Below are 15,101 nucleotides of genomic sequence, written 5' to 3'. Positions count from 1 at the left end.
TGATGACTGTATGGATTCCAAAAGGTGTTTAATAATGTGCTGAATATGGCTTGCCATAAAAGTCAAAGCCATGGGAATAAAAGGACACTAATAACATGGATATCAACTTGGATAGAGGAGATAGTGACAATGTCTGTGGGCTAGTTAACCATAACCTGAGTCTAATCTTCTGGGAACATGGGTTTGGATCCTACCATCATGTATGGTGAAACTTGAATTCACTCAATATCTGAAATAAAAAGCTAACCTAATAGTGACCATTTGCTGACTGTTGTCAAAACGTGTCTCATTCAACTAATGCCCTTTAGGGAAGGAAATGTGCTGTCCTTACCTGATCTGGCCTATAAGTGACTCAAGACACACAGCAATGTGATTGACACTTAACTACAGTTAGGAATGGGCAATAAATGCTGGTCTAGCCAGCAAAACCCACATCCCATGAATGAATAAAAAGAAGTTGGCTGAGTGACAGAAACCAGGAGTATCGCTGAATGGTGGGTTCTCGAATTGGAAGAAACGACTGAACAGGGTTCCATGACTACTTTTCCAAACATAGACTTAGTCATGGGTGTGCGTGAGACAATTTCAAAACTTGCGGATGACATAGACTTGGAAATGCAGTGAGTCAACAGCTTCAAGAAATAAATAGATATGCTTCTGATGAAAAGCGGGATGTAGGGTTATGGGGAACAGGCAGGAGTGTGGAGGTGAGACCAGGATAAGATCAGCCATGATCATATTAAATGGTGTAGGGGGCTCAAAGGGATGGGAAAGCAACAAAAACATCAAAACATCCTCAATCATGGTGTCTAACTTTAGCAATGAATATGGGAGATGGTGGATCAGAAACTCAGTGAAAGTCTCCACGTGTGCAAATGATTACAGTGCAAGAGAAAGAATGGAATCAGATGAAGCAGTTCAGAATTGATGGAATGAACTTGGCTAAATAGGTAAGAAGACAGAGTAATGGAGACGAAACTGAATCCAGATAAGTGGATTCTGTGACATGTTACATGTACTGTGTGCAGGACTGTCCCTAGGATGGAGTGAGTCAGGGTGACTATCCCTGACCCAGCTCTTTGTGTCGCCTCACACTGGGTTGAACAGAAGACACTTAGGCATTGGCAGCAAGGCAAGCCAACCTTTCACACTGGCTAGAGATGACTGTTGGTGTGATCTTCTAGAGGGACATAAAATGTTCTGAGAAGAGAAAGAGTTATCTTGAAATCTGGCTTTCAATTAAACAGTGGGGTCAGTGCTTCAAACCAGTGAAAGGTAACTTTCTTGATTTCAGTAAATTTTTCTACAAACAAAGTGTGATTGCAGGGTGGATGAATCTCAGATGAAGGTCACTTCAGTTCCTAAGAGTTCAGTGAGGGAGTCTGTCCCTTGCACTGATTTTACAGGGACTGTTTCTGGAATGAATTCCGTGTTAGTGAGGATGGTGTGCCGGCCTGATTCAAGGTCCTTGCTGGGTTCAGTAAATACAATGACGTTGATCAGGAATGAGACTCTGATCAGATTCCAAGACTTCACTCTGTGGGGCTGTCTGGGGCACTGGACTAATCCATTCAGATGGAAACAAAACCTTAGAATGATTTGGCCTCAATGTTACCCTGTGATCATCTTCGCAGGCTTTTGCAAGGGCCTGTTCAATCATTAGGTGGAAAATCTTATAATAGTAGTAGTCTCCTTTAAAGAGCCACCTGATTCGCTCAGGCTTGCTGCCTGTACTGGAAGAAACACTGAATTATTAAGGGCGCTTTATGCAGCATATTACACGCAGACCAAACCCGGCATTAAAGTGGAAAAGCACTGCAGATATTTCAGAGCCAGATCCTGTTTGTTATCTGTACAATGGTTCCTGTGCCTAGAATGACTGAAGAGATGAGCTATTCTTTACAAATTAACAGAACATTTACATTATACATCAATAAAAATATTTTCAGGTACAGACCTGAGTCAGTCATAACTCAGGTCTCATGATACTCCAGCAGTTACTGTGTTGATCATTCTGTATTTATACAGTAACAGTATTTCCCCATTGGTTCAGTAAGTCAGTGTTCGTGTGAGCCAGAGAACGTGCATCTATTGCACAAGTCAACACTGGAGAAAATGAAAACCATATTCTGGTAGTTCTTCTGTGAAGCGATGGTTGTGATCTTGTGCAAACCTACATTATAGAAAAATCGCACATTAGAAACAGCGCTTAAAGTGTTGCTGAAGTAATCATGTTACAGCCAACATGATTTAAAAGTTCATGCTTTAGTGACAGTATCCACAGTTTGTCAATCATGCTACAGCGAATTCGCGTTAATGATAACGCGCGTTAGAGCAGAATGACCTGTATCCTATTTGATGGTTCCATCTCACATCCATTCCACCCCTACTTCCTACCTTGAAGATGTGGATTACTCTGGAAGTGCTCATATCACCAGATCAGAAAATTGCGAGTTCAAGTCCTACTTGACGCACTTAACTATATAACCTAGATAGAAACATTATATGCTGCTATTTGTGAAACTTTTCTATTAGCCTGTGTCATTAATGTGCTTGAAGTCATTAACTGGGATGGGTGCATGCTTAGTGATGTTTTATTTATTGTCCATCCCTGATTGCCCTGGCGAAGGTGGTTGTGGTGATGGTGATCCACCTTCCTGAAGCTCTGCAAACATAGGGACACCCACAGCGCTGTGTATGAGACAGTCCCAGATCTCGAACCAGAAACACAGTGATAGAAGGACAGTACAGTTCCGAATTGTGGCAATGTGTGACTTGAAGGTGATGTCATTCCCAAAAACTAATCCCAGTTAGCGAAGCTCTGTGAGAAAATTGAATAGTGTGATAAGGTGCTAGGCAAATGTAAATCTTTTGTACAGAGTGTGCAACAATCTTTAGATTTTCTTTTGTGGAACTGGGCACTCGATCGTTCTGCAGTCTGTGGGGGTTTCTATGCCTGTCTTTTTAACAACGTGTCTATTTGCTTTCTTTTAGCTCCCAAGAATATCTCCGCTGTCTTGTGCCAGGGGATCGTAGGACACTGGCTTGCGCCCATGATTGCCCCACGTGGTAAGTTCCCCATCTTGGCTGACCTGGGATTAATGGATTAAGGGAGGTGACATGTCTAGATGGAATGCTGTTGCCTCAGAGGTTAACTGCCCAAAGTGCCTGCTCCATCACGAGGGGGCTGCCTCACTCAATAGCACTCAGCACCAGATTGAGGAAACTGTCATTGAGAAAGCAAGAGCACCCCACCCCCGCCCCACCACACTTATTCACACAGGTTCAGTGATGGCTTCGTGGTGATGAACAAATTTAACTCAGTATTTTGCAAGCAATGAAGTATATTTTTCTCAAGAACAGTCACTTCTGTAACACAGAAGATGTGTACATAGCAAGATCCAAAACAGCAATGTGATAACCACCAGATCTCTTTTTAGTGATAATCGATTTGTGTGATCTTTGTGTGATATGGCAGACAAAGCCTTGGTTTAATGTTTCAGTCAAAGAAAGAAAATATGACTGATAGTATAGTAGTCCCTCACTGGACTGGAGCATTAGCTAAAACTTTATCCTTACTTCTGAAGGGGATTTGAACCCAGAACCTTCTGGCTGAGAGGTAAGTGCACTACCCACTGAGCTGACCTCATTGAAAATATTTAAAAATTCCTCAATGATGAGCTTACTAACCAATCCTTAAAACGTAAGAATGCTAACAAACTTCAATGTTGGTCAGCAATGTGTGTCTATTATGTTTTATTTAAGTATGGAATAAGATTGAGGTGGAATCCAGTCACTGAGAGTTACCTAAGGTTTGTGGCTAGTACCTTGTCCACTTGGGTTGAAGGAAACATCCTGCCAAGCATCTGAGTTTCCAATCCATAGATCATCAGGTGGAGAACCTACTCAATCTGGTATCGCAAGCCAGCGGCATATCAAATCAAAAGAGAAACGATTGGAGCTGTTGCCCCCCTGTGTACTCTGCCTTAACATGCTAAGTGTCAGGCAGAAACCTATTGTCTGCAATTCCCAGCGTAGAAATGTCAATTACTAGGGGATATAGCTAAAAGGTAAAGGGGTAAGTTGAAAGGAGATGTGAGAGGCAGGTTTTTTTATACAGATGAATGTAAGTGCTTGGAATACATTGCCGCAGGAGGTGGTCGAAGCAAATATAATGGGAATATTTAAGAGAAATCTTGACAGATATATGAATAGGCAGGGAATAGAGGGATAAAGACCGCAAGGAGGCAAAAGGATTTTAGTTTAGAAAGGCATCATATGTCGTTGCAGTTCTGATGGGCCGAAGGGCCTGTTCCTGTGTTGTCCTGTTCTTTGAGATCTTCCCCTCTGGGTCTGAGTTCCAAATGAGAACTTGAACACATAATCCAAACCAGAACCCCTCTCTAATACTGGGCGCGAGGGTCCTTTACTGAGGCCTATCTATCCATTCAGGTGAATGTTTGGGAATCCGTGATGCCAGTTGGAGAGCAGGAGCTTTAAGCAGCCTGCTCACCATTCTTCCCCCACTCCACACCACTTAAAAAACACTTGATCATTCATGGGTATTAATGGCATGTTGTGGGAGCAAACACGTGGCCAGGTTTTCCTATATAACAACTGGGAGTGCACTGCAAATAAATAGATCCACATACGAACTAAAACTATTAAAGATGTTGCAGTTATAAAGCTCTAGTTAGACCATATCTGGAGCACAGTATTCATCCCAAATATCATTGCACCTCATCAGGATGTGGTCACCATGGAAGGGCTTGCAGCACAAGTTCACTAAAGCTTGAGATTGCATAAATAAGGCTAATAGTTTGGTTTTAAAGTGATTGAACATTTGTTAGTATAAATAGAGATGGGGATCTTTCAGGCTAAATGGTGGTAATTTCAAAATAGAGATGAGGATAAGTTACTTCTCTCAAAGGGTCGTGAATCTGTTGAATTCACTATCCCTGAGTCTAGTGAATGCTGGGACCCTGAATAAATTTAAGAATGAGAGAGAGAGACAGGATTTTACTTCATGAGGAGTTAAAGTATTATAGGGACGAGGCAGGAAAGTGGAGTCGCGACCAAGATAAGATCAACCATGATCATACTAAATGGCAGAGCAGGCTTGAGGAGCTAAATGACCTTCTTCTGCTCCTCTGTTCTAATGTTTCCAGGAAGTTCAGAACAAGAGGAAAGAAACTTAAACCTAAAGTTAGACCACTCAAGGCTGACAGAAAGCCTTTCTCTCCCCAAAGAGTAATGGAAATTTGGAACTTTCCATCAGATAGCTGCCGAGGTTGAGACTCAAATAACAATTTCAAAAACTGAGGTGCACAGGGTTTTATTGGGTAAAGGAACTCAGGATTCTAAGACCAAGGAGTCGAAGGCTTGGGTTGAAGGCACAACCACCTGATGAAGGAGCAGCTCTCCGAAAGCTAGTGCTTCCAAATAAACCTGTTGGACTCTAACCTGGTGTGGTGTAATTTTTAACTTTGTCCAACACGGCACCTCCACACCATAGCTCAGGTTAACCTTAGTCTCACCAGAAGGCTACCTGACTTTTGAATTTCTTGGGTTTTGAGGATATGAGGTGTCCGTGAACTTTTTAAACAGAAACAATATGCTTTCCTATTTGTGTTGAGGAATATCATTTTCTGGAACTTTACAGAGACAATGCCCATCCCTGCAGTATCTGCTGTCATCAAAACTCTGCATCTTTTGTTTAACAAAAGACAGACTGAATAAAATGTCCACATATCCTCCTCCATTCTTCTCCTCATTTCCAGCTTTTCTTGTCACCTGTCACACTGCACACTGTGCAGGATAAACCTGCTTTAAAACCTTGCTGAATCCTGTGTGTCTCCACAGAGCAGCTAACTGTAGGGAGTCTGGTGCAATGCAGAAGAAATTACCATGACAACAGGCAGGGCCAGACTCTACGAGGTAAAACTGAGCGAAGCAGGCTGCAAGGAAAGGATACAGCAGCTGCACTGTGGCCAAGAAATAATCCCTAATATTTTCCTTTTGAGTATAAGAGGGTTTTGCCTTCCTGCCTGTCACCCTCTGTCAGCAAAAATATGGGGTAAACTGTTCGGATTGGGTCAAGAAGGGGAGGCTGAGTAGGCCCCATCCCTCAGTGAATTCAAGATCATCTAACTCCACCCGGAGATCAACCAACTACATCCAGCAGATTTCTCAGGGATGCGTGATTGACAGTTGCTTTAAACAAATCCTCAGTTTAGTTAATCCTTTGACTACCAGCTAATAAAGAAGAGTGCAATCCAAAAAGACTGAGAAATTTAGTTTTACCTTCAGTGGTAATATGCACACGTATAAGGTGGTGCTCAGAAACCAGCAACAGGGTCAGTCTAATATTACAACAAAACTAAAATATACCTTCAAAACCACAGACTTCACATAGAAAACCTCAGCACTTCCACTCTTGCAAACCATTCTGTCTCTACTTTCTCATCCCTCCCTGCCCCTGCTTTGCTCCTCTCTACCCTTTCAAACCTTTTGATAATCACAGCTTCCGGAAATCACCAGACTGTTAGCTCACACTTGGCTCACACTTGAAAGAAAGAATGAGAGAGACTTGCATTTATATCGCACCTTTCTCAGCCCAGAGTTAAAAAGCACACAACACCAGGTTATAATCCAACAGGTTTAATTGGAAGCACACCCCACCCCAGTCCGACGCCGGCATCTCCAAATCATTCTCAGCCCAGGTTATCCCAAAGTACTTTCCCCGACGACTGAAGTACTTCTAAAGCATTGGTGCTATTGTAATGTAGAACATTTATCTGCCAATTTGCACATAGCAGACTCCAATAGATATAAATGAGAAAGTATCCAGATGACCCTTCGTGTTTCTTGGGATGAATATTGACCAAGGTGAATTTCCCTGCTGTGATTAAAATAGTGGGCTGGGTTTTTCTGTTGAGCTCAGGAAAGGTGATCAAATTACTTCCTGAAATTGGAAACCCGCCCCAGAAGGAAGAAAATGGTAAAACAAATGCTTAGAAATGAATGTACTGGTCATACCGCAATCTTTTTGCAATTTATTGTCATGTGTATTTTTACAAAAGAAGCAGTGTAAAGTTTATAATTTGCCAAACCATGGCACCTGTATTAATGACAGAAATCATAACTAAGAAGAAAAAAGTAAAAATTAATTTCAGAGCTCATCTATTCATATGGCACAACAAAGTCAGCCTGTGAAACTGGTGTTAACCTGACACATTATAGAATTCCTATGGTGTGGAAACAGGACATTCGGCCCGACATGTCCACACCCACCCTCCGAAGAGTAACCCACCCAAACCCATTCCCCTACCCTATTATCCTACATTAACCCAACTAACCTGATGAAGACTGGGAAGCTGCCGCAGAAGGGGTCCTCCATACCACCCGAAACTTGTCTATTCCATCTGCTTTTTACTTATTTTTTTCTCTCTCCTTTTTCTTAATATTTCCATTTATTATCTTACCTTTTTCTTAACTTCTTCGGTAGAAGGTGCCTGCTCCTGGCCTGGGCTCAACAAAGAGGATGTTTCCAGCCTGGCATGGCATTCTCTGCCTGGTGTGATGATCTCCCGTTGTGGCAGCCTCATCCCAGAGGGTCAGTCTCAGCTTGATGGGTCTTGTCCCAGTGTGGAGGTCTTCTTTAGCAGTGCTTTCTGGGTATTCCAGCAGCCTAGTGTGGCCACCTGGTCCAGTCCTGGTGTGGCGGTCTTGAATTCCAGCCCAAAGCAGCGGTCTCGCACTGTGGCAGCCTTGTCTCAGCTTAGCACACTGGTCTCCAGCTTTGGCGGTTTTGTCTTAGCATGGAGGTCTTGCTGGTCACTTAGTAAAGTATAAGACAAATTAGCTGCTGATGTTGCTTCAAGGGTTTTCATTCTGTGGAATCCATCAGCGCAGCCTATACCCTCTGTAAGACATCGATAAGACCTGGGTTTCTTAACTCTCAAGACAGCTTCAAAGAACTGTGGGTGCTGAAAAGGCCTTGTTAGAAGGCCCATCTCAGTTCTCTCAGACATTGACCCAGCATAATGCTTACGCCACGTAACCACCCACCTGCCCACCCCTTGTAAAAATTGCTAATTGTACAGAGTGACATCTTTTTTGGTCATGTGCTACTATTTCTGTAAAATTGATCATGAGCTTATCTCATTGAATTAAAAGTGTTGTCAATTTTATTAAGGACCATCACATTTGGAGTACGTTGGAAAAATGTTGTCTATTCTTGCAAGGAGTTCTTGTTTTACTGAGTTTTGTTAGCTGTTACTTACTTTTTTTACCTTTTTTAATACTTTTGTACCTTGCCTCCTCACATCCCCCAAGCCCTCTCTTTGTTTCCCACATATTATCTATAGTCACTCACCCTTTATCCAATATTTACGCAACATTTACAGGCCTCTGGAATCAGCCAGAGCAATGTGAATCCTGTGGGATAGACATAAGAATAGAAAACTTTAAAAATCTAATAAACATGTTAATCATGCACATCCATCAAGCACAGAAGAAAGAATTATTCCATTGCATACAAATCAAAGCTCCTTAAATGTTCATTAAGTTGTAAAAGGAAACATTTATTCAAATATTATGGTCTGTATGGAAACTTTAATGTTTCTTAATCATTCACAAGACATGCGTTTTATTGGCTGGGTCAGTATTTATTGCCAGTTTTTAATTACACTTGATGAAGGGCTTCTGCCTGAAGTGTCGATTCTCCTCCTCCATGGATGCTGCCTGACTGGCTGTGCTTTTCCAGCACCACACAGTTCAGTTTGTAGTCAATGATAAACCCCAGGATGTCAGTAGCAGGAGATTCAATGATGATGAGACCATTGAGTGTTGAGGGAAAGTAGTTAGATTCTCTTCTGTTGGAGATCGCCTTTACCTGGCATTGGCTGGTATGAGTGTTGGCCCAAACCTGGTTATTAACCAGGTCTTGCTAAAGTTAAGCATTTTTTAAAAGTCACTTGTGAGTCATGGGTACTGCTGATTGGGCCAGCATTTATTGTCTGTTCCTAGTTGCCTTTGAGAAGGTGGTGGTGAGGTGCTTTCCTGAGCTGCTACAGTCCATGTGCTGTAAGTAGATCCACAATACCCTTAGGAAGAGAATCCCCAGGATATTGATCCAGCCACATATACTGCTTCCATATTTGAGGAGTGGTGAGTGATCCCGAACATTATACAATCATCGGTAAACATCCCACTTCTGACCTAATCGTGGAGGTAAGGTCATTGATGAAGTAGATGAAAATGGTTGGGACTAGGATACTACCCTGAGGAGCTCCTGCAAAGATGTCCTGGAGATACTTGACTGACCTCCAAAAAGCACAACCATCTTCCTATGTGACAGGCATGATTCCAACCAGCAGAGAGTTTTCCTGCTATTCTTATTGACTACAGTTTAGATTAGATTACTTTTAGTATGGAAACGGCCCTTCAGCCCAACAAGTCCACACCGACCCTCCAAAGAGCAACCCACCCAGACCCATTTCTCTTCATTTACCCCTTCACTTAACACTACCGGCAATTTAGCATGGTAAAAACAATGACTGCAGATGCTGGAAACCAGATTCTGGATTAGTGGTGCTGGAAAAGCACAGCAGTTCAGGCAGCATCCGAAACCACTCTGCCACTATGCCACCCACTTGGCCACCTCATATTACATTTGGTCAAAATGTAGCCTTCGTGTCTAGCATTGTCACTCTCACCACAACTCTGAAATTCAGCTCTTTGTCCATGTTTGAACCAAGGCTGTAACGAGGACATACCTGGGCATTATTCCACATTGCCAGGTAGATGTCAGTATTGTAGCTTAACTGGAGCAACTTGGCTCCGGATATGGCAAGTTCTAGAACACCAATTTTCAGTACTGTTGTCGGAATGTTATCAGAGCCCATAGACTTTACAGTATCCAGTGCCTCTTGATATTCAGTTTCTTGATATCACGTGGAGTGAATTGAACTGGCTAAAGAGTGGTTTCTTGTCATGTTGGGAACCTCTGGATGAGGATAAGATGGAAACTGTAGCAATGTCCTTTATAACGTAACCATTTTGTTCTGTGGTGCAGCTGCCTTGCCACTCTTGGAGATGGACATTGACACTGCTCATCAGAATACATGTTGTAACTTTTCTACCCTCAGTACTAAGTGCTGTTAATCATGGAGGAGTATATAAGTTGAGGAGGGGGAATGGTTGTGATGTATGTGGTAATCAGTAAGAATGTTCCTTGCCAATGTCTGATCTAATGCACGAGATTTCATGGAGTCCAGAGTTGATGTTGAGGACTCATCGGGCAACTACCTCTTGATTCTATACCAAGGTGCTGCCACGTCTGCTGGGTATGTCCTGCGTGTGTGATGATGGTGGTAGTGTGTAGGACATTGTCTGTAAGGTTTGATTCCCTGTGTATGACTCTGTGTCAGGCTGTTGCTTGACTGGTCTGTGAGACAGCTCTTCCAGCTTTGGCCCAGCCACCTGATATTAGAGGTCTTTTCAGGGTCAACATAACTGAGCTTGCCATTGTGACTTCCGGGCCCTAGGCAAATGTTAATTCCTTTGACATGTCCTCATGATTGTTACAGTGGCTTGCTAAGCCATTTCAGAGGGCAAGCTGATCTTTTCCCTTTAAAGTTACCTTGTTTCCTCCTCCCAGCTTACTTTGCCATCTAACTTTATATCTTCAGTAAACCTGGTGCCACCTTCACCTATAGATATTATAAATAGCCAAGGGCCAAGCTCCAAACCTCGAGGCCTCACAGCATAATAAAAATGTCAGTAGGCCAGCAGCCTACGCTTGTGGTCAGGAAATTAATCTCTACATTAATCTCTAATAAATGCATTGCAAACTATTGAATTATCATAAACCTCATCGGATCATTATCATCATTTAGGGAAGAAAATCTGGCATCCATATCAGGACTGGCCTACATGTGACTCCTGACCCACTGCAATGTGGTTGAAATTTAACTTTCCTGAAATGACCTAGCAAGCTATGTATCAAAGTACTACAGCATATGCTTACTGTGAATTCACCTAAATTGAATCAATTAGACTGCTTCAAGAAGGTGTCTCACCAGATTTCTCAGATAATTAGGATAAAAACTGTTCAGATCTTAAGAATAAATAAAACAGAATATTTTATTGAAAAAATATACTTTATTCATTTTTTAAAAATTTGCATAAACAATAAAGCAATTCAGTTCTATACATTCTTTGCATATTGAGAACAAACATTTGGGTTTGACTTTCTCTATAATTATGCAAGATACTGATTACATGTAATTGAGGCACTGGGAGGGTCCGATAATTGAATAGACCCCATTGTACTTTGGCTGAAAGACCTTAGTTGGTGATCTTTCCCTACTATGCCTTAGCAGCAGCTGAGCCAAGTTATAGTACATCCCTCAGCATGTAGTCCGGGACCTTGGAATGTGCCAATCTGCAATGCTCAGTCGAGGTTAACTCCTTGCTCTGGAAAACCAACAAGTTTCAGGCAGACCAAAGGGTGTCTTTGACCAAGTTGACAGTTCTCCAGGTGTAGTCGATGTTTGTTTCAGCGTGCACCCTGGCATCACGGAGCTACTCGGGATGAACGTTGACACAAACTATTGTATATCTCTCCAGACTTCCTTTGCAAGGGCGTATTCCAGAAGGAGATGTGTGACCATCTGTACCCTCCTGCAGCTGCTTTGAGGGCAGTGCGTGGTGGCGCAGAGATGCTCCAGGTGTACATGAAGGATCTCACAGGTAGTGCCCTTCTCACTACTAGCCAAGCGATGTCTTGGTGCTTGTTGGAAAGTTCTGATGATGAAACATGCTGTCAGATTAGTTTGACAGTCTGCTCAGGGAACAACCTGACAGGATCCACCCTGTCCTTTTCCCGCAGGGTCTCAAGGACACCATGTGCTGACCACTACCTGATGAACTTGAGGTCAAAAATGTTTTCTTTCACAAATCTTTCCACGAAGGACAGGTGATACGGAATGGTCCAACTACTTAGAGCATTCGGCGGGCCAGGCCTATCCTTCAAAACACTGGGGACAAATAAAACCTCAGTGACACTTGGTGCCTACATACAGCTTGACACAGCCGTGCACACAGGTGGCCAGCAGGATGAGGGTGATGTTGGGTACATTCATTCCACCCACTTATCTAGAGCTTTGTACATGGTGTCCCTGCAGAGCTGGTCCATCTTCTACCTCCAGGTGAAGTGGAACATGGCTTTGGTGACATCAGTAGCTCAGGTTCAGGGAATAGGCTATATCTGCACCGGGTACAACAGAGAGAGTATCTCACACCTGATAACCAGGTTTTTATCCACAATGGAAAAGGAGCAGTGCTCCTAAAACACCAGTTTCTGCTTCACCTTGGCAATATACATCTCCCACATATTGGTGCAGGCCCGGCCTCGGTCCTTTCACATAATCTGTCCTGATGGTGTCAGGCATAAAGGATTGGTTGGACTGGTTCCTAAAGAACATGGCCTCATGCTTGCCTCAATTTTCCTTGGCTCCTGAGGCTAGTTTAAACCGATTGCAAATGCTAAAAACTGTATATAAATAGATATCCCACTGGTTCTAGTTTCTGAACTAGAATTTATCTCATTTATTCGTGATCTTTGTTTTCTGTCCATTAGCCAATCGATGTTAGTCTCATGAGTACTGAAGTTTGACTAGTAACTTTGTAGTTTACAACTTACTAAATGCTTTTTGAAAATCCAAATAAACTCTATTAATGATTGTTCCATTATCCACTCTGCTAGCTATTACCTCAAAAGTAATTTTATCAAATTGCTCAACAAAAGTTTCCTTTCAGACATTAATGTTGACTCTCCCTAATCGCAGCTGAAGTGGCCTTGGGGGCTCTTTAGATTTAGATTAGATTAGATTTAGATTAGATTAGATTACAGTGTGGAAACAGGCCCTTCGGCTCAACAAGTCCACACCGACCCGCCGAAGCGAAACTCACCCATACCCCTACATTTACCCCTTACCTAACACTACGGGCAATTTAGTAAGGCCAATTCACCTGACTTGCACATCTTTGGATGGTGGGAGGAAACCAGAGCACCCGGAGGAAACCCACGCAGACACGGGGAGAATGTGCAAACTCCACACAGTCAGTCGCCTGAGGCGGGAACTGAACCCGGGTCTCTGGCACTGTGAGGCAGCAGTGCTAACCAATGTGCCACCGTGCCTCTTGTGGTGCATTAGTCATGTCCATATCTCTGAGCTAGGTTCAAATTCCAGCTGGAGAAAGTGAGGTCTGCAGATGCTGGAGATCAGAGCTGGAAATGTGTTGCTGGAAAAGCGCAGCAGGTCAGGCAGCATCCAGGGAACAGGAGAATCGACGTTTCGGGCATAAGCCCTTTCCTGAAGAAGGGCTTATGCCCGAAACGTCGATTCTCCTGTTCCCTGGATGCTGCCTGACCTGCTGCGCTTTTCCAGCAACACATTTCCAGCTCAAATTCCAGCTGGTCCAGAGGTGTATCATAACATCTCTGTGCAGGTTGATTAGAAAATATCTTTTCTTGTGTCCTGTGCCACATCCATTCTAATCAATTTTATCATTTTCCCAACTGGCCAGTAGTTCCCTGTAATCTTTCTTGATTCTTTTCTAAGTAATTTATTACCTTGCAATTTATGGGAGGTAATTAGCTGTCATCCATAGGTATCACTTTCTGTGTGTATGTGTGTGTGAGAGAGAGAGAGGGAGAGAGACAATTGGTCATGTAATTTATTGAGTATAGCTCCCTGTCGGTCAAGTGTAAAGAGGCATGGGTAAGTTGGAGGACCTGTGCATAGGTCTACTCCGGGGCCTGAACAGATTGGCTATTAATAGGTCAAGGAATTGGGCAGTGGTAGGGTCATAGTTGTCAACTGTGTGCCCCTATTCTGCAGCTATATTCGTGCTTGGGTGTCATTGAAGAGGGAGTCCACCAACCCCCGATGCCTTTAGAGAGAAGTGCGCACCACAGGGGCTGGAGTGCCTTATTTCCCCTTCCTACATTTGGATGTGAATACAGGAGATATGGTTAGTCAGTTTGTAGATGACACCAGCATCAGTGGTGTAGAGGTCAGAAAGTTATCTCCGAGTACAATGGGACGTTGATCAGATGGGCCAAGGGGCCAAAGAGTGGCAGATGGAATTTAATATTGATAAATGCAAGGTGCTGCATTTTGGAAAGGCAAATCAGGGCAGGAATTCTGGAAATTCGAACCCCAATGCATCCATGATCTCTTCAGATGCCTCTTCAATCAGTTAAATGCAGTTCACAGAAGCAGCGAATTATTGCACTTTCACTCCCATTAGTCTTTTCTCTAATATTTCTTTACTGATGATAATTGCCCCAAATTCCTCATTTTTATGAGACCCTGTAGTGTTTGAAATTTTTTCAAGTACTGTACTGTGAACTCAGGTGACAGATTCTGGATTGTGCAGTGGTAGGCTCCCAAACATTGATTTTGAGTTGGAATCTGCCTCTTCCAGTTTATATCGGCACTGAGGGGAGGAGGTTCCAAGTCCAAAAAGAAATCCCTTTGGTTTTGATGGGAGGCAACTGAAGAGATTAAAAAGGCACATGAGAGGCACGCTCTCACCTTGACTTCCTTCCTCCACAACAGAGGCCAGGTTCCATGGTGTGTCAGCACCCCCTGCAGAGTGACTGAGGCAAGTGCAACATAGGAAGCAAAATCAGAAATTAATGGACAAGCTCAGCAGGTCTGGCAGCATCTGTGGAGGGAGAAAGAGAATTAATGTTTTGGGTCCAGTGACCCTTCCTCAGAACATTCAGAATTCTCAGAAGGCTTGGCAAGGCCGATGCTGACAAGATGTTTCCACTAGAAGGGCATCTCAGAGTACACAGTTACAGAATAAGGAGACACTCATTTAAAACTGAGATGCAAAAGAATTTCTGCTCCCAGAGGGTAGTGGATGCCTGGAATTCTCTGCCCTATTAAGAGACAATCTATCGTTCCTTGACATTGAATGGTGTTGCCATCATTGAACCCTCCACCATCAACAGCTTGAGGTTATTGACCAGAAACTCAACTGGACTCACCACATAAACCCACTGGTCTATAAGGACAGGT

General features: G+C 43.1%; 1 protein-coding gene across 3 annotated transcripts in view; it reads left to right on the top strand.

Annotated features, from left to right (window-relative positions):
* Positions 1 to 15,101, top strand: part of LOC122563449 (regulating synaptic membrane exocytosis protein 3-like) — a 151,900-nt gene that overhangs the window by 101,487 nt on the left and 35,312 nt on the right. For all 3 annotated transcript variants that reach the window (XM_043717186.1, XM_043717187.1, XM_043717185.1), the window contains exon 3: positions 2,995 to 3,069. In XM_043717186.1, coding sequence (XP_043573121.1) covers positions 2,995 to 3,069 — 75 coding nt within the window. The remainder of the gene's footprint in view (positions 1 to 2,994; positions 3,070 to 15,101) is intronic.

Source organism: Chiloscyllium plagiosum, chromosome 27 (genome assembly GCF_004010195.1).
Source record: "Chiloscyllium plagiosum isolate BGI_BamShark_2017 chromosome 27, ASM401019v2, whole genome shotgun sequence".
NCBI lineage: Eukaryota > Metazoa > Chordata > Chondrichthyes > Orectolobiformes > Hemiscylliidae > Chiloscyllium > Chiloscyllium plagiosum.
Note: the sequence above shows the minus strand (reverse complement) of the source record. Positions and strands in the feature narration are given on the sequence as shown.